Here is a 19,075-nt window from a genome sequence, read left to right as displayed (position 1 = left end):
ATTTTTTCTGTGGGTTAGCTGGGTGTCCAGGGGTCAGACCCACCTGTGCCCCACACCATTTGGATCCCTCTCACCTGAGAATCACCAGCACTGGTGTTTTGTAGTTCTCAGTTTGGTCTTTAGGTCTCTGTGCACTCCTGGATTTCCTGCTAATCAGATGCAGTGTGCGATGGGTGCCGCCATCTTGAATTGGGAAGCCCCTGCTTTTTGTTAAATTCCTCACTTAGAGGGAGGACCTGAGCTAGAGAGGCAGCTTGAGTCCGGGCTGAGGAGGGGACCTGGTTTGGAGGTTCCTACATCCACTTTTCCTTAGTGACTCACTGCTGCCCGATGTAGTGACCTCAAAGCCACTGTAGCAGAAGGTCACACCATAGTCCAAAAGATTTTTTTTCTGTCTTGGAGGATACTATACCTCTTAACATTTTCAGTAAACAGTGAGGGAGTGTTGGGTTCAAAAGAGACTTTTATGATTCTTTTCAATTCCAGGTCCTTAGAGGTTTGTGAGAGTCATCTCTGTGCCTGATGACTCCAGTCTGAGAAAACGCAGCTCACCTCTTAAAAGGGACTGTGGGATTTGTCTAATCCCCTTCATCTTTGATTCTGCTCCTTTTTGAAAGGGAGATTATTATTTCCTCAGAGAAGATCACAAGAGAGGAATGCGCAGTCTAGCTACCACAGGAGATGTAGTTCTGATCAAAAGATTAAAGCCAACAGTTTCTTGAGATGACAATGATCTTGAGAGTTTATTAGGGAGAGGGAGTTCAGTTGAGACATGATTCACAGTGTATCTAATCTAAAGTGCCAAGGGACACAGGGAAAGTCGCAGTGCCTCTTTAAGGGTATACTCAGAAGTGCCGAGAACACAAACATGTGCATCACTGCAGCACTTTTAAAAACTCAACCTCCAAAAGCAACACTTCTCGGTGTTTACTGTGCTTATGAATCATCTGGAGTCTAATTAATGTGGAGAATCTGACTCGGCAGCACTCTGGGTCCTGAGGTCCTGCACCAGTAACTCACACCCAAGAGGCATACACAGTGCTTAGTGCTCCACAGAGCACACCTTGTGCAGTGAGAGTGCACCTCACCATGCCTATGGTAGCCATTGGCACACGTAAACAACCAAACAATATATAAGAATTCACATGTTTAGTCACACCAGACACATTTCATGTGCTCTCTCAAAGAAAATAATATTGAATATATTTTTTTAAGAAAGTATGATTTATTGATTTATTTATTTTTAATTTTCTGTATGTGAATATTTTGCCTGTATGTGCACCATGTTCATGCTGGTGCCTATGTGGCCAGGAGAAGGCACTGGATCCACAGTCACTGAAGTAACAGGCGGTGGTGAGCAGCCTTGGGGCCGCTGGGAACTGCACCTAGGTCCTCTGCAAGAGCAGCAAATGCTCTTGAGTAAGGAGCCATCCCTTCAGCCTCCAAAGTACAACTTATGAAGTAATTCCTAGTCTCCGTGACTGCCCTTCACACCCTTAGAGCAGTGAGGGTCTTAAAGCATCCGGAGAAGGAGCACTGTCAAGATGGATGTGATCAACACAGAGATTGTTGCTTAGGTGAAGCCACATGTTAAGTTAAAAGCCATCCACGGAGAATGGAGATGTGCTCAGGGTAAAAGAGGCTTCGTAGCTATAAAAATATAGGCTTCACACAAAGGATTTTTAATTGGAAACCTTTTTGCTTATTTATATGATAAAACTAAAAAAAAAATGCCTGTCTTATACAAGCTATAGGGGTCAGTGTGGGCTATCCAGTCAAAATGGGCCCTGTGGTAGTGACCTTTTCTAGATCAATAATTTAATTGAAACACCCTCATCTATTCAGGATCCCATCTCCAATCCTGCATGTCCTAAGCTTTCAGAGAAATCTCCTAGTTCCTTCTATCTAAGTAGAGAAATAATTGCTGTGTCTTGATTACAACAGTGACTGCAGAACTCTGGGTTCTTTTTTACGCTTCAGTTGGAATGAAGAACGATTTCACTAATCACATTTAATTCAAATTTTCACAAGTTCCTTTAAAATAAGCCTTCTTTTCAAGGAAAGCCCTAACCCTGTGGGGTTTTGCCAATCTAACCTGGACACCTTGTTCAGAGTGTTAAAAGCTCTTTTAATTAAGTACACAGACCTGCCTCCTTTGAAAGGAAATAAGACTTCTTAAAAATCACTTTATTTGTCCTTTTATTAGTAAATGTAAAGGCACAGCAAAGCTTGTAGGCGTGGGTGACAAGCAGGGTGGATCACATTTTCCAAGTGCTGCAGCATGGAAGGCCACTGAAGAGCACTGGCCTCATCACGGGGAGGCAGGGTTTAATTTCCCTGGGGCAGTGTGCTGCCTCAGACACTCTCAGAGCACTGCCTGCTATATAGCTCCAAATTCCTACCGGACCACAGCGTCACTGTGTTATGCAACAGACCACTTGACATGCCACTTGCATTGTACTCTTGAGGAAACGGGACAACTGGAACTTGGGCTCAGATAGGTAGTGTATGACTTTGCACAAAACACAGGATCTTTGAATCCTTTCATTTTAAAAACAGGCAGTTTATAATCCTGTTTCCTACAAGAAAGATCCCCCTCCCCCCCGCCCCCCCCCCGCCACCAAGAGATGAAACTGTGAAACTGACAGATAGAACAAACATGTCTTGGCCTCCTAAGATGAAAATGTGGTATAGCTCATTCTCCAAGCCTTCCTTAAGTGTACAGCTAGTAGTGGGTTTTGTTTTGTTTTGTTTTGGCAAGGAATTAAGAAACATCCCTATGACTCATGACGAAGTGATGGTTCTGGAAGGCCCATGGCAATGCCATAGCTAAGTTTGGCTCAAAAGTAGGCACTAGAGAGAAAGAGAGAGGGGGACAGGAAGCAGATACTAAGGAAATAGACTGCGGCAAAAGAGATGCCTCCAGGAACTGCTCCTCAGAGAGGCAGCTAGATAGAAGGGAGGAAGGTTCAGAGTGACAGACCCAGAGAGGCTGGATCTGGGAAGAGGAAGAAAGCAGATGGAAACAAGATGGTGGCCGTAGGTGGCAGATAGAGAAAACACTTCTACTAATGTGTTTATTCTTGCACAGGGGGGTAAAAGAATAGGCAGCAGATTGGGCAAAACTTCAAAGCTTTGACCCAAGTTAATCCACCTGCATGGCTCCCAGCATGGCACTTCCTTGTCACCTGTGAGGAACACTATTGAGCAGATCATGGTCCTATGATGCCGGAAGACCTCTTCTTAGAAGGCCTCATCCTTCTATGCATTAGGGTACCACACAAGAGGGCCAGACTTGTCTGCAGGGACACCTAAAAGAAGAAGATGGCATTCTAAACTCTAGAGCAAAGTAAAAGTAGAGTCAGATCTTGGTAGATGAAAACCATTAACTTGGAAGCTTACAAAAGGTGTCCATGCCATACATGTCCTGCCTTAGATGCAGTCTAAGAATTATGGCACAAGGTGCAGACTTAAGAGATAGAAATAACCTTGGAAAAGTCTAGGTTATGGGCATGCATGATGGGGACAATAGCTTCAGTTAGTGATTGCAGTCAAGAGATGTATCCAACACAAAGCTAAGAGTAAGAACTTTATACTCTACGTAACCAGAGGAAATAGCTTCAAGGTAGGCTGGCAGAGTTGCTTCCCCTGTGATTCTTTTCCACTTTGCTTTTTCTAAGACCAAGAAATAAGAGGAAGAGGAAAAACTGGAGCTAGGGAGGTGGCTCAGTAGTTAAGAGTGCTTACTCCAATTTTGAACGTCTCAAGTACTGTTTCCAACACCAACATGTCCACTCACAGCTGCCTATAACTTCAGTTGCAGAAAAATATGATGCTCTCTTCCTGCCTTCCTCGGCACTAAACACTCAAGCAGTGCCCAAACATACATATGCATGAATACTCATACATGAAAAAATAAATAAAGAACCCCTTTAAAAAGAAGAAAAGTGAAGAGGAAAAACAGAATTGGTCATTCTGATTTCTTGACTAGGAGTGATTTCTCCCCTCTCCATATATACTTACAGATTGATGCCTAGCCCAATCGTCATCAGAGAGGCTTCCTCCAGCAGCTGGTGGGAACAGATGGAGAGACCCACAGTTAAACATTAGGCAGAGCTCAAGGAACCCCACAGAAGAGAGGGAGAAGGACTGTAGGAGCCAGAGAGGTGGAGGTGAGGGAACCAGCCTCCTTAAGGACCCCCATTAAGGCCAAAGTCTGGGGAAATGTGAAAGCTGGCCTACCCATTCTTCCCTTAAGGACCCCCATTAAGGCCAAAGTCTGTAAATCTTATCTGCTTAAAGTGTCCAGTTTGTCCCAAGGACAGCCCGCCTGTGCTGAGAGTCCAGTTTAACTCAAAGACAACAAGTTTGTGTTACAGCTTGTGTTTAAAATTTTCCACTTTCCCAGGAGTGTACTTACCCTTCCCAACTAAGAAAGTTCCTAACACCCTCTGCGACTGCTTCAACCAATCTTCTCCATAGGTCAACTTGTCCCTCCACCAATTACCCAACCAGAAACACCAAGGCTTGTAACTCCCTGCTTACAGCTTTTCTGCCCAAATGCCAACCAATCACATACTGTAAAACTCATTTCTTTGTTGAAAACCTATAAAATGCCCTTGTGTCTGTTTCTCTGACTCTGCAGCTTGAAAGAGCTGGACAGACCCCATTGAGTCCACTCAAGAAATTCCTATGCATTTGCATCGACAACGGACTCTGTCTCTTAGTGGGGACTCCGAAAATAGACTAGAGATCTCTCTAGAGGTCTCAGTCCTACAGAGGGCATCAGAACACAGCCCATCGGATCAACTAGCATGGCTCATAGGGGCTCACACAGACTAAGGAGGCGATTACAGACCCTGCCTGGATCTGTACTAGGTGCTCAGCACACATGCTGTGGTTGTTTATCTTGGGGATCTTTGTGGGACTCTTAACAGTGGGACTGAGGGCATTTTTTACTCCTTTACCTGCTTTTGGGACCCTCTTTCCTCCTACTGGGTTGCTTCATACAGCCTTGATGTGGTAGCTTGTGCCTAATCTTACTGAGTTATGCAGTGTTTGGTTGATATCACTGAGAGGCCTGCTCTTTTCTGAAGGGAAATGAAACAACAGTGGATATAGGAGAGAGGAGAGGGGGGAGGGGTGGGCGGCAGCGCTGAGACTGGGAGGAGTTGAGGGAGGGGGAATTGCAGCCAGGATGTATTGGATGAAAGAAGAGTAAATAAAAAGAAAAGAAAGACTGATGCATCAACCAAGGGCTGTGCATGGACTTGACCTGAGTCCCCTACACATACCAGCAGCATGGTTTTCCTGTGGGTCCCCTAGAAAAAGGAGAGGGGGCTGTCTCTGACATGGATTCTGTTGCCTGATTTTCGATCACTTCCCCCTGGCAGGGCTGCCTTGCCAGGCCACAGGGGAAGATGTGCTCAGTCCTGATGTGACTTGATATACTGGTGTGGGTTGGTAGAGGGGCTTTCTTATCTGAGGACTAGGAGAGGGGGCACAGGGGGAAGAAGGAGGGGGACATGATCAAGATGTAAAGTAAATGAATATATAAATAAAAAAGAAAGCTGGAAGGGAGGAGAGAGAGAGAGAGAGAGAGAGAGAGAGAGAGAGAGAGAGAGAGAGAGAGAGAGAGCCTTGCCACCTAAACAGGAAAAATAATTATGTCATATGGTGACCAAAGTTCTTTTATTTATTTGTTTTTTTTTTTTACTTGTGGTTTTTAATTTAAGACAGTTTTACAAAATAGAAACTTGAGTATGCTAGAGGATCAGCCCACCCCACCCCCAATATAACAGGCACATCGAACCTGACCCAGTGTTTGAAGTCGGTTGTGTACCTTCTGCAAGCTTGGTCTTCAATGATCAGCAGCATCTGCTATGAGAACCCTAAGGGCACACAGCGGAGCACCACTCTAGATCCTGTATGTGAACCAAGGAGAGGCATCTGGCCCCTCCCAGAGAGAAGCAGAATCTCTGGAGGGCCTGTAATGTTTCCAGTCTGATCATCAGCCAATCTTGGCTCATAAGCATCAATTCCGCAGCAAACTGGGTCTGACCGAAAGAGAGTGGACTTCCTTTTCTACTTGGTTCCTGCTTCCCTCTGTGTGTGTGAGATTTTCTTTTCCTTCATAACAAGTGATTTTCCCCAGACAGTGGTGCAGAATGTGAGACACAGATTGGGTCTCTGCCAACTCTGGTTATGTCCTCATACCAGTGACTCAACTATTCTGGCTTTTACTTGTAATACCTGGAATAGGTGAATAGTAAAATGTATATCTGAAAAAAGGAAATTTATCTTAGGATCTATGTATACATATACTTTATACAATATTGACACATTTCGCATGCAAATTACCACCCGGAGTTCATTCCCTATGCCACAGCTCCCTTTCTCATCCAGACCAGAGAAGCATTATAAGCCTCAAGAAAGCCATCCAGACAAACAGAGCCTTTCCAGCGTCATCAAGATGAACTTTGAGTTATCAACTATTTTCAGAACCAACATTAATTATCAAGATCTTCATCACTCTGAATTGTCTTGTTTATCAACCTCTTCCTTCCTATGCAATACAAAAAGTCATACCGAGCAATGGTTGGGGTGACAAGAGACAAAGATTAACAGTTTTTGATAACCTGGGTAACTGATGCAATCACCAAGTCTTGTAACAGGGTGAGAAACATCATGTTTCCTGGGGAGCAGACCTGACTAGGAACATGTGGACCTCTCTGCCTTTTAACATTTTGATTTTGTGTACATAGAGATGTTATTAATTTCAATTTTTAATCAAATTTACCGAGAGAGAAAGACTCTAATTAAAATGACCTCAACATTTTTGTTAAAATTATTAAAGCAAGAACATAGTTTATTAAGACCCCGAGGATTTTTTTCAGATTAATGCTCTATTGAACTAACTCAAAAAGTCAAAAGAAATAATTACAATCTCTTGAAAAAAATTATAGGACTTCTCTAGGAAAATGGTTTACCTTCTGTGAAAGAATAATCTTAAAATCTTTCATAAGAGAAAGAAAAAAATTACAGTGGAAAGAGCTTCCCAAGGAAGCCTAAGCATTATAGTTTTATCTGAATAAATGCTGCGTTGTTAGCTGAAGGATAAGTCATAAATATACTCAGATATACATATTCATATGCTGATGCTAACAGCTCACCCATCTAAGGTTTTTTTATTGCCTCATCTTACTGTATCTGCAAAATGAAGTGTTCAGTACTTCTGCCTGATGCACCCGTTCTGCACACTCACAGGCCCTCTGTAAAGCCATCCATACTTTTAGAATATAAACATTAAGCCCAAGATTCCCTTTTGCAGATGCCATCCAGACTCAAGCACTGGCTTCCTTTGATAAACTAGTAGTTCCGACTGGTAATGAATTTCCATAATGGTGCTGGAAGTTTGGTTGCTTTCGGCTACTATCGTGAAGAAAATGAGTTTAAGGTTCTGAGAAATTCATAAACTGGCCGGTAATTCACATTGAGGAACAGCTGAGAGAAGATACAAACCAGAGTCATCCTTTCTTCCATCCATTCATTCCTCCAATGTGTTTATTGACTGCCACTATATAACAATAACTCCTGGAGTTTATAATAAACTGGAAAACTAATCCAAGCTTTCTTTCAGGATATTTTAATAGTAGTAAATGGGACAGAAAAAAATCAGGAAGCAAGGAATAGATACTGTAACTTGGGGCAAAGTAGCTGGAAGGGGTGGGAATGAGGAATTGAAGTTGTAGAGAGCGCCATCACAAGTTGTGTTTGTGGACATGGCGCTGAGTGTATGTGGACGACATGAAGGACCCAGCCAGAAATGCACGTCATCAGGGCAGAAGCAATGGAAAGTGTCCAGGACCAAACAAACATGAGAACAAAGAGAACAGAATGGCATTCAGTGGGAGACAGGCAAAGTTGGTTGAGAAATTAGGAAATTTTCAGTAAACACGAACCAGGTTTGATTTATACTGTGAAATAATAAGTGATTCTTTTCAGAGGAATTACAACAGTCAAAATTGAGAGGAGGCTGGTACACATAGGCAGTAACAGCAAACTTGTTGGGAAGTGATGACGCACAACAGAATCAGAAATGGTAAGTAAAATCTGTTTAGGGGTAAAACAAAGGTACTGTCAGAGCAGCGGGGTGTGCTGCCTCTTAGTTGCAGATCCAGCCCTGTCCCGTGGTGAAGCTACAATATCTTTCCTGTGCCAATAGACATGGTGCTAAGCTCAGCATCTCCACTGCAAGATGCTGACGAGGCACTGGGGAGTAAGAGGCCGCCTCCCTGCTCTCGTATCTGGCTCTTGGAGCAGGCTACTGTAATCATAAGCACAGTATCTCTGGGCTGCCTCCCCTTTACTCCAGTGCAGGGCTCCCTGGGATATCCAGTGCCTTGGGCAGATTCCCAGTGTGGTCTCTACTTTCTCCCCTGTTACATGCTGCCATGACACCTTTCTTTGTGGTTTTCTAGATGCTTCCATCAGCATGTCACCGAGAACTTTTCCTTATTCAGTGGTTATTGCAGAGACCCTCTGCTACACTCTTTCAACCAAGGCCTTAACTTCAACCTGTGGTGGTGGTGATGGGAGTGACAGCCCTTAGGCAAATGTGTTTCCTCTTACATTCTCCAGCATACACCTGTAAACAGCAGCCATATCTCCTATCTACTGTCTCCTGTAGTATTTTACTTCATAGCAGTTAATCTCTTTATTAGTCCAGTCTTCTATAATTCCTAATGACTCATTATATTAAATTTTCTCTGATGAATTACATGTAGTCTCCATTTCCTGACTGGAACTTGCTGGACATAAAAAAAAAAATTAAAAGTGGTTTCTTGGTATTTGGTCTGAGAAAATCAGTAAAGCATGGTGCCAATTTCTGAGATGGGCAAGGCCACAAGAGGGAAGAAAAAGTGTTCTGCTCTGGAAATTTTAGACTGAAGCTTCCTTTGATTATAAGTGATGGTTTCAAGTTGGCTCTTCCATCTTTGTGGCTAGGATTCAGGACAGAAGACAAGGAAAGAGCTATATCCTGGAGAAATCAGTATATATTTGACATTTTTTTGTCACGAAATTGTATGGTCTCTCTTCTGGAAGTTTGTAGAAAGAGGCAATAATACCACTGAAGACTGAGCTCAATGGCACTCTACACTTTAAAGATAGGATAGATAAAAATTAAAATAAAATAACTCAAGTGGTATGGGGCAAAAGCACTTAAGAACAAGAGCTAATAATGGAAGGAAGTATTTCCGTGGTAGAGACATTTATCATTGCTTTCTTTGAGGCTAAGATGAAGACTCATAGTTAGCCAGCAGATTTGTAAACTCATGTCAACCAAAAACATTGACACATCTAATAGTGGAGCTGGGTGTCCAAAAACAATGGGACTGAGCCAAAGAACTGATGGGAGGTAAGGAGCCAGGCACAGAAGGCACCAAGTGCTTTTGAAATGTTTGTTATGCAAAGCTTATGGAGAAAAGCAAGGCAGTGACCCAACACTGAGTATGGAGTAGTTGCATTTCATGCATTCTTTATACAAATGTTGAAATTCAAATATGGAGGAGGGGGTAGGATAATGTTCCAAGAACTTGATGAAGAAGCACCGGGAATGATAAAACAATGGAGGTGTTGTTACAACATTCATAATTTTGTGGTTTCATATTTTAGAGCATTTTTCCTTTAAAAGAATGACCTACATTGAGCTTTTGGATCTATGTATTATGTTTATGGATGCAAAAAGTTGTATTTCCTCAAAGCATCATTGTAGAGCAATCCATTTGCATCATGCATTATAGCTGTTCGATTGTTTTCATTTAACTTAATTAATCTGGGACAAATGTGTGAACAGTGAGTGCTGCATTCCCAGTAAGTCTGCTCCTTGCCAAGCTGGATACTGTACTGGACACGCCCTCCTGTGAACCCACCCACAGCACAGTTCACGGTGAGCACGTTCTCACCCGGCCAGGCCTTTTAAAGAGCATCCACACACTGCACGCCAGCTGGAAAAAACCACACTCTGACAGGCATGGTATTCTTAATCTTTTAATATTGACAAGAGGCAGACTTTATATCTAACATGAAAATATCACAAGTCGATAATTCCAAAGCAGTTCAGCATATGTTCAGTCTTTGAATGTTTACAACGATATTCTTTGAATGTTTACAATGATATTCAATCTCACATAAAATGTTTCTTTTTTTATATATAACATCGGCAGACTTTCTGAAGCAGTGTGTCTGAAGCAAGGATAATGTTGCTAACAGTAACAACAGACACGGGTTCTTTTTATAGCCACTGAATCCTAATGTTGGGCAAAAAAATATCAAGGACAAAGACTTCTTTTCTAACTGTCATTGTCAACATCCATCTATGGTTCTTTCCACAGCCACCATCCCAAAAGTCACGTAGTTAAAATCTCATAATTTGTATTTATCATATTTCTACAGTTCTGTGATGCAAATACCATGAGTTATCGAAACTATTTTACAAGATGGCATTCAATATATTTTACCATTAGAAGACTCACTGAACGGTTCTTGTATTTCTCAGTATCCTCAATAGATAAACGGAACACGCACTATGGACAAGCACCTCTCATCTGTAGATCCATACGCTACTTAGAAGTTCACTGTCACTGAGTAGAGGGCGCTTGTATAAAAGGACTCAAGTCATTCTAGATTAGCAGAGCTGTCCACTGAACACTGCACTATTAGTGACCATAAACAGGAGGCCTGGGACCTGGGGCAGTTTTCTATAATCCCTCTGGCTGCTGCTGATTTGCAATGAGCTTCCTGCCTTACTAAGAAGCCACTGAGAAGTATGCCAATGTAGACAAAAAGCAGCCAGGATAGAGTCATATGACCTCCTCGAATGGTGAAGGAAAGTGCCTTGAAAAGAATTCTCTGTGACAGGGGGAAAAAAAAAGCAGGCAGGATTGGAAAGTTTTGAACTAGTTAGAAAATTCAAAGTATATGTCTCTTGTAGGATAGGAAATTAAAGCCAAAATTATAAGCCAGTAGTTCGTGATACAATTTGAGATGGTAAAAGAAAGCAACATTAGAAAAGTAAACATGTAATAAAAAATCATAAAAGACCTTATTTAATTATCTTTACCTTATCTTTCTATAGAATCATATCTATCTGTTACACCTAGGATGTATATTCTTGTGACAAAATAGACTAGTAATTGACATGACCGTGATTTGATCAACTAGCAATTAGCCTGTATAACTTACTTATCCTAAACAGCCTGCAATAGCAGTTTCAAAGTATTGGAAGTAAATCTTGTATTATAATTGAGTTGTATGGGTACAATACCTCATATTAGAGTAGAAATATATATAATGTCTGAAGAATAATCATAAATTTGAATTCTATACGAATGCATCAAAAATTAAACTCATTTTGCATCTATATACAAAATTCTATATCAATAAAATAAAATTAAACTTATGAGTAACAATTAAGGCATTACGTTGAGGTGTAGATTCACTAATCTACTTCTCTCTCTCTCTCTCTCTCTCTCTCTCTCTCTCTCTCTATCTATCTATCTATCATCTGTCTGTCTATCTGTCTGTCTATCTATCTATCTATCTATCTATCTATCTATCATCTATCCATTTCTATATTCCCCCTTCTTTCTTCTCAATTCCTATGTCCAAACCTAAGAATGAAAGATAAAGTAAAATGGAGGTCTTCAAAACAAAACCTCAGAGATGTACAGAATACGGCATTTAAAGATGCTGTTATTATTTTAAAGATTTGTTGACAATGAGATGGGTAAACTCTTGGCAACACCCAGCCGGCCTCAAAGAAGATGATGAACGTCAAAGAACCTCCTTATGGAGATGGCTTCAAATATGGCGAACCAGTCACTGGACAAAATGTTCTTGTTTATACCACAGACAGAATTCTGCCTAAAAATAGGCAAGCTTGGATGCAGGCAGAGTTGAAGGTCAAACTGCCCAGACAGGGTAAGCACTTGCTGCAAACTGTCTCTGTCATCTTCTCATTTTGGAAGCTGCTAACCTGTACTCCCTGTATACTCAGGTAATTAATTTTATTCCCCCTCAAGTCTCTGATGGGGTTGAAGAACAAATAGTTTAGTTTTATCATTAAGCTTAGTTGTTTAGGGCTTAAGATGTTTTTATGTCTAGATAGATGTTTTGAGTTGAAAATGATGAGATATGATAGATATTCATTTACATTCAGAATTTTAGACTCCCCACGATAGGAAAGATGCTTTCTTCAAAGTTGTCAAATACAAACAACCAAAATACTATGAATGTAACATTTATATAATTCCTGATTGTTTCATAGTTCTTCTTGATATAGGTAGTTTATTGTATATTTCTGTAATAATATATATATATATATATAATAAAAATAAAAATAAGTGAGAAAACCAAAAAATTCATAAAAGATTTTGATGCTGGTTCAAAAACAAAGGGGAAGATAATTTAGAGCATGTATCCGGATATTTTCTGATTCTAACTGATACACACAAGGACACAGTAGCATGGTTAGGAGTTGGGGCGCACAAAAGACAAATCCAAGAAGTGGAGCACTAGGGAGATGGCCTGCAAGAACTGTGGAAGAACTGTCCTCCTAGGCTTGATGGTTAATGCATCATACTGTAAAAGAATCATGGATTTGCTAGCAATTTGCCACCTGAAGGATGACTGGTGAGGAAGCAGAGTTGGCCTTCTGCTGGAGAAGACCCTGGTGTTGGAGAAGCATGTTTGTGGGGTCATTGCCTTTGAGATTTAGAGGAGAGTGGTCCAAAAATACCTTCTTTAGCATATGAGCATACACAACAACTTACCTGCTTGTGGGGATTGCAACTATATTTTACATCAAAACCCAACAGATATTAATCTCCCCACCTTCTATGCCAACTTTTCATTCTCTTGCCTGCACGCTGTAAGAGAACATAGTTAGTTCTTTTCCTAATTATTTTTCCTTTAGCAGTGAACGCTCTACATTCATGGAAATCAATGGCACTTTTCTCTGCCGTGGTAGGTGGACTGCCATCTTTGTGCAGATGTGCCCTGGATGCTCTTTCATGCTGTCTATTCTTTAACTTCCTCCACGTGCTCAGTTCTTGCACGTCAAGGTTGCTATTATGTATATCAAACTTCCTAAGTATTAACAACTAACCTTGGAAACCATATAAATCTAACTGACTCATTGCCTGTGTTCAGTGTGAGGTCCATTGCCAAGAAGAATGCTCTTTATGGTTGCAGAAAGGAAATGGACAGGTCAAGGGGTACGGCAGACAAGTGGGTTGTCATGAATCATGTGTTTTGTGTACAGAGTTGGAAACCGTGCGAGACTTCCTTGGCATTTCTGAGTTTGAGACTCTGTAGGCCTGCAAAAGTTGGGCAGACCTGAAGATGTGATTCTGGGAGGCAGGTGTTTACTCTTGACACTTAAGACAGTGTTTTTTTCTCTTAAGAACAAAAGAGACAGTCTTGACTCATCTAGATTTTAAGTGACTCTTTTTCTCATGCAGGGACGAGATGAAGATTCCTGTCTAAATCGACCAGCTAAACTGGCAATAATCACATCTTTGTGCCAATACCATGCCCTCTGTAAGAGCTATGGTTCAAAGTGAAAGAAAAGAAGGAAGGGAATTAAATCATTCATTGATAATTGCATGAAATATTATGATATACCTAAAACAAAAAAATATTCCCCCAACATCATTTTACCTTCACTGAAACTTCTTTCTTGTGCATTCCTCTTGCTGTCCTTGGCATCTGCCATCCAGGTGCACCTTCATGCTTGCCCCTCAAGCTCTGATGCCTTCAACTTGCAGCTCTCCAGAAAAGGTCTCATTTTCCCAAACATCTGCCTCTACTTCTCAGACTCCCCTGCCATCTGATACAGGTTAAGCCCTTTGCATGGTGAGGTTTCTTGGTATTATCAAAACAGCGCAGCATCACTGTGGCCCTTTACCATTGACTTCTCTCCACAAGCTGTGTAGAGGACCTTCAATGAGACCCTTATTACAAGGAGATGTTCTTTGTTCAACAGTGCTGATGGGTGGGACAGTATTGTTCTTGGCCTTGTCCCTCATCTTATTTAAGCAAAAATTGTGCAATCTAAGATGCCAGGACCACAAATGTCTATCTTTCTGACTTAGACCCAAAAACTGATTACAGACACTCATCTTCAGAAAAATAAGCATCAAGGCAGGAATACAGATTTAATGGCAATTTCTTGGAGTAGCATCTTGGAAGGTATATATATTTTCTAGACCTCTTGATTCTCGCCACATAAAACTCATCCCATTACAAATAGAGTGGCTTTCTCTCTAATTCCATGGCCCTTTCACAAGAAAAGTAAGTACAGAACACCTGTTAACTGGAGCAACTCTTAATGGTTGCCAGAGCAACATTTTTACCTCTACCTGCATCTCTGCTACTATCTTGCCTTTGGGTCTAGATTCTATTGGACTTGACTATAAGCCAATCAGACAATGATGACACTAAGAGAGATGGCCTTTACTTATCGACAAAGAAAGCATAGACAAAGATGTTTCTGTTATCTTCCTAAAGATCACACTTAATAGAGGGAGGAAACAATTGAGGATTTTATCAACTTGAAAGGAGCATTCCCAAGACATTGATATACTTTTCCATGGTTCTAACATTTATACAGACAGATCTCACTTTACAACTGATCCTCTTCATGGTAAATCAGTGGCTCTCAACTCCTAGATCCTAACACGCTTAGCTTTGTATCACAATATTAAATAACACTTTCTCATTCTATAACGGAGTTTGAAGATAATGAATTTCATAATTTTCCTGTGATAACATATATATGAAAATACATATTTTAATGTGTACTAACAAGAGTGACAAAACAAGGCAATCTGATATTGGCATCTCTATATAATCCTCACCTGAACACAGCAGCTAAACTTATCACTTGTGGTATATTTTAATATCATAAATGGTTTTGCTTGTTCATCATGTGATTTTTGTTTTAAATAATAAACTACTCTTAGTAAAGTTCTGTGGGAAATGGAATAAAATCTTTCCAAACTTTTCTTGATATCTGTGGTAATTGTAGTTTCAAAAAACTCACGTCAAAAAATATTATATGCTTATGAATGCTGAGTGAAATCCATTGGCTCCCATAATCACCCACATATATTCCACTTCCTACATGTCTGGTAGATTATTCAACTACACTGCAAGACAAATGACCCTTTTTTGTGCAAGGCCACATGTTTAAACCCCAATCTCACCACCAGATCCTACTAGTAGTAGTCTTGTAGTGGTGACATCCAAAGTGGCCTTTGAGGCTAATGTCACTTCCCATTCCCATAGGGCACCCACATTTATGGCGACCAAATCAAAAGACCAGACAACTTGAAAATGTTTCATTTATTTTGTGGCACTTGATCAATAAGGTATTATAAATTACAGAATGTTGCACATCTGTATTCTAGGTAACATGTAGGCTGTAGAAATAGATGGACGCTTTCTTGTAGTATTGAAAACTGCATAGCTGCTTTGCATCAGCATATCCGAAATCTGGAAAATATAATCCAGTCTATAAAAGTAAGATGCACAGTCTATAACTACAGTCACCATAAGAAGAAAACCTTCAAGGAAACCCTCAGAAGTAAAACGAATTTTAAATAATTCATGCTCTTTACTTTCTTATACATTTTGTAGACGTTACACCTTTTCTTAAAATGTTTATGTGAGTTAGTAATGATCTTGTAACCTTTATAAATAAAAGTGAGGAAAAACTTAGAAAATAAATAAGAAAAGAAAACTTAATAAATGAAATAAATGCTTTTTTTTAAGGAGATGGGAAAGAAGAAATGAAATTTTAAAGAGTAAAAGTTAGAAACAGTCATGTTTCAGTGTGTTGCTACATCTTTTCTTTAGGATTAGTTGCTATGCCTTAGTAATTTTATTGAAACTAGAGCCTCATAGGGCCCTTCTTGCCCCTCAGATTAAGGTGGGATCCATCAAACAGCATCAAGTCATGACCAGCCTTTAGATGTAAGGATGTCTCTTCTGAGAAGAAGAGTTCTTCTGACCCACCTGACCCTAACCCACCTGACCCTGACCCACCTGACCCACCTGACTCTCCCGACCCACCTGACCCCCCTCCCCACCTGGCACACCTGACCCACCTGATTCTCCTGATCCCCCCTGGCACACCTGGCACACCTGACCCACCTGATTCTCCTGATCCCCCCTGGCACACCTGGCACACCTGACCCACCTGATTCTCCTGATCCCCCCTGGCACACCTGGCACACCTGACTCTCCCGACCCACCTGACCCCCCCCCCACTGGCACACCTGACCCACCTGATTCTCCTGATCCCCCCTGGCACACCTGGCACACCTGACCCACCTGCTCTTCTACTCACACCACTAATGACTCCAGGTTTTCTGAAACCTTACATTTGGACATGGCCCACTTCCCTGAAAAGTTTCAAGATTGTGAAACTGAGGGGGCCAGAAACAGATATAAGAGGAATAAGCAAATTTTTTTAAAAAGCCAATTAAGTATAAACTATAAACCTGTATGTGAGCTTATTCTTGAATCAGTATTGAAATAAAAATGTAATGCAGTTTAATATGCCATATCATGAGTTAGGAACCAAATTGCAAAATGCTAGTAAGAATTTGGCAATGATAATCATATGGTTTAATATTTTAAAGGATGGAATGGTGTTACTTTCCAGCCTATTTATTCATTCATTTTAAAATGTTTTCTAAAACTCTCTTAACCCAACCTAAATTTATATATTCTAAATTAAGGATCATCCCATATCTTCTCCAAATTTCTTTCTGTTCAAAACAATTTTTGTTTACTTAAAAACATACGACTTTAAGAGTGGCGTGCAACTTAAAGAAGTCAGTAAGGGGAGAAATGCATTAACTGTGGCCCCAGACATGCAAAAATCCTTAAAAAAAACAGAAAGAAAAAAAATGTAATTGTTCTGTGTTGTAGAGCACTGGCCTGGAGCATTCTCTGAGTCAGACTTTCATTCTGACGTGTGCATTTTAGGAAAGTTACAGGTAATGTTCAGAGAGAAGAGTATGGTCTACCATATTGTGCAGTCACATCCCCAAGTCCCTACACATAACCATTAAAAAGACAGGGCCAGAAAAGCTCATTAGAACAGGACTTTTGGTGTTTCCTCGAAAGTTAGGATGATACAGAAAAGTTTCTCACTCCTACACTTTCCTGCTTTCTTCCCAGGGTGTGTGTTAACTGTGCCAACTAGTCTGGTAAGCCAAGCAGAGTTTGCCTTGTTGAGGCTGGTTGATAACCAGGATTAGCTTTACGAAGGGGAAATTGAGTGAAAATAAGTCTTTAGCTAACTGCAGCCCAAAGCCTAGTAGAAAAACCATGTTTCAAACCCAGGAAGTCACCAGGCCCTAACAGAACCCCAGCACCCAGTAGACATGGTTTCTGGGTGGGCCGAGCAGACACCGTATGCTGGAAAATCATGCAGTGTTGCAATTCCATGTAGGTTTAACCACAACTCATCTCTGCATGGGCATCCCTCACAAACAAAGGGGGTAGAATAAGGAGTGGGCATGGCCCTTGGACACTTCTTATTCTTTTTCTTTGGCTGATCAAGCAGTGCAAAACCACTCTCGCCTCCCTTGCTTGTTCTCATCCACAACAGAATGAAATGAGCACTGTAGGTCCCCGGCTAGCGGCATAAAAGACAATTCCATAGGTCGGTAATCTTTTGCTTAACCCAATGGCTTCCCCCAAAGACGAAGAGCAGCAAATCATAGCAGCTGATTGCTGTTGTGCTCAGGAAGATTTCATTGTAAAATGCAACTTTGTTCTTACAACTCTCGGAATGTGCCACTACATACAAGTAATAAATCCTGAAGAACTGGTAGGGAATAAAACAAATCAGGATTATGCCTATGAAGAAAAGATTCTTCAGTTGTGCCCAGAACTCCTGGTGGGACAGCAAGGAGTGGCGAAACTTCTGCGCCATGGACAGTGTGATGAAGACTTGGAAACCCAGGAGAATCATCGCAATGGTTATGACAACAATGACTATCATATAGTTCACAACTTGGACATAATCGTGGGCAAGTTCTTTATGGAATCTAAAGCACTGTTGTTCATTGTACTCTTCATTATTTCCGTACTGAGAAACTATCACGGGCACCACAATGACAATGACCAAAAGCCACATGGCAGTGCTAGCAGCGACTGCGTGCAATTTTCTGTAGAATTCGACTTTGTCTCTACGCTTAAAGAAGATGAGGTACCTGATGACCAGGATCACCACGTAGAAGAGGAAGGTGAGGTACATGTGGATGTGCACCATGGCGCTCACGAATTTGCAGAAGGGTAATCCAAACGTCCAGGTCCCCTTGATGAAGTACGCCAAACGGAAAGGCACGGTCAGTAGGAATACCCCATGGACCACCACCAGGTTAATGACGGCCATGGTGGTCACTGAACGTGAGTTCATTTTCACCAGCAAGAACAGGATGGAGATGACGCCTGCCAGTCCTCCAATGAGCACCATGAAGTAAAGTGGTGTTAAATGGTGTACCGGTATAGGATCACAGGAGGAATTCTTGGAGGTATTGTATCCATCCATTCTTCAAACATCGCCTGCACAAACAAAAAAACACCAGCACACCTGGACAAACTTCCAGACCTTTGTGCACAGCTCCTCCAATGTACTGACAGCGTGGCTCTGTACTTTATCTGTCTTCACGGCATACACTTTATATGCTCTAAAAATGAAGATAGCACTCTCTGTAGCCACTACACCTAAAACAACAAACCACTTCATTAGTATGCTTGATATTGATAATAGCAATGCTGCAGATGGAGTTTAAAAAGAGCTTCATGGTTCTGAAAGCACAAGGTCAAGGGCCATGCTTGATGACGTTTTTTCTTTCTGACAGGGTTGTAGGGAGGAAACAGAACCCAGGGACTGTGATGTGAACGCATCTCTTCTAATCTCTTCCCCTCTTTCCACAAAAACATCAGGATTTATGAGAATTCTATCCCAGAGGCATGCTGAGTGGTTGATGAA

At 41.2% G+C, this 19,075-nt stretch overlaps 1 protein-coding gene across 1 annotated transcript; it reads right to left on the bottom strand.

The window, feature by feature from the left end:
- Window positions 1–16,259: 16,259 nt before the first annotated feature.
- On the bottom strand, window positions 16,260–18,803 carry LOC311604635 (putative G-protein coupled receptor 141). The gene is made up of 2 exons (XM_084794659.1): window positions 16,336–18,803; window positions 16,260–16,292 (listed from the first exon to the last, which is right to left on the bottom strand). Exon 1 carries the CDS (start codon window positions 18,629–18,631, stop codon window positions 17,714–17,716), a length of 918 nt encoding a protein of 305 aa, XP_084650785.1. The 5' UTR covers window positions 18,632–18,803; the 3' UTR covers window positions 16,260–16,292; window positions 16,336–17,713.
- Window positions 18,804–19,075: the final 272 nt, after the last annotated feature.

Source organism: Acomys minous, assembly GCF_964271855.1.
Source record: "Acomys minous genome assembly, chromosome: 9".
Taxonomy (NCBI): Eukaryota; Metazoa; Chordata; class Mammalia; order Rodentia; family Muridae; genus Acomys; species Acomys minous.
This window is presented reverse-complemented; position numbering and strand designations above follow the sequence as displayed.

What these genes read in the sequence shown, in the direction of transcription:
- LOC311604635 (XM_084794659.1), bottom strand. Translation starts at nt 18,631, where the DNA reads ATGGATGGATACAATACCTCCAAGAATTCCTCCTGTGATCCTATACCG.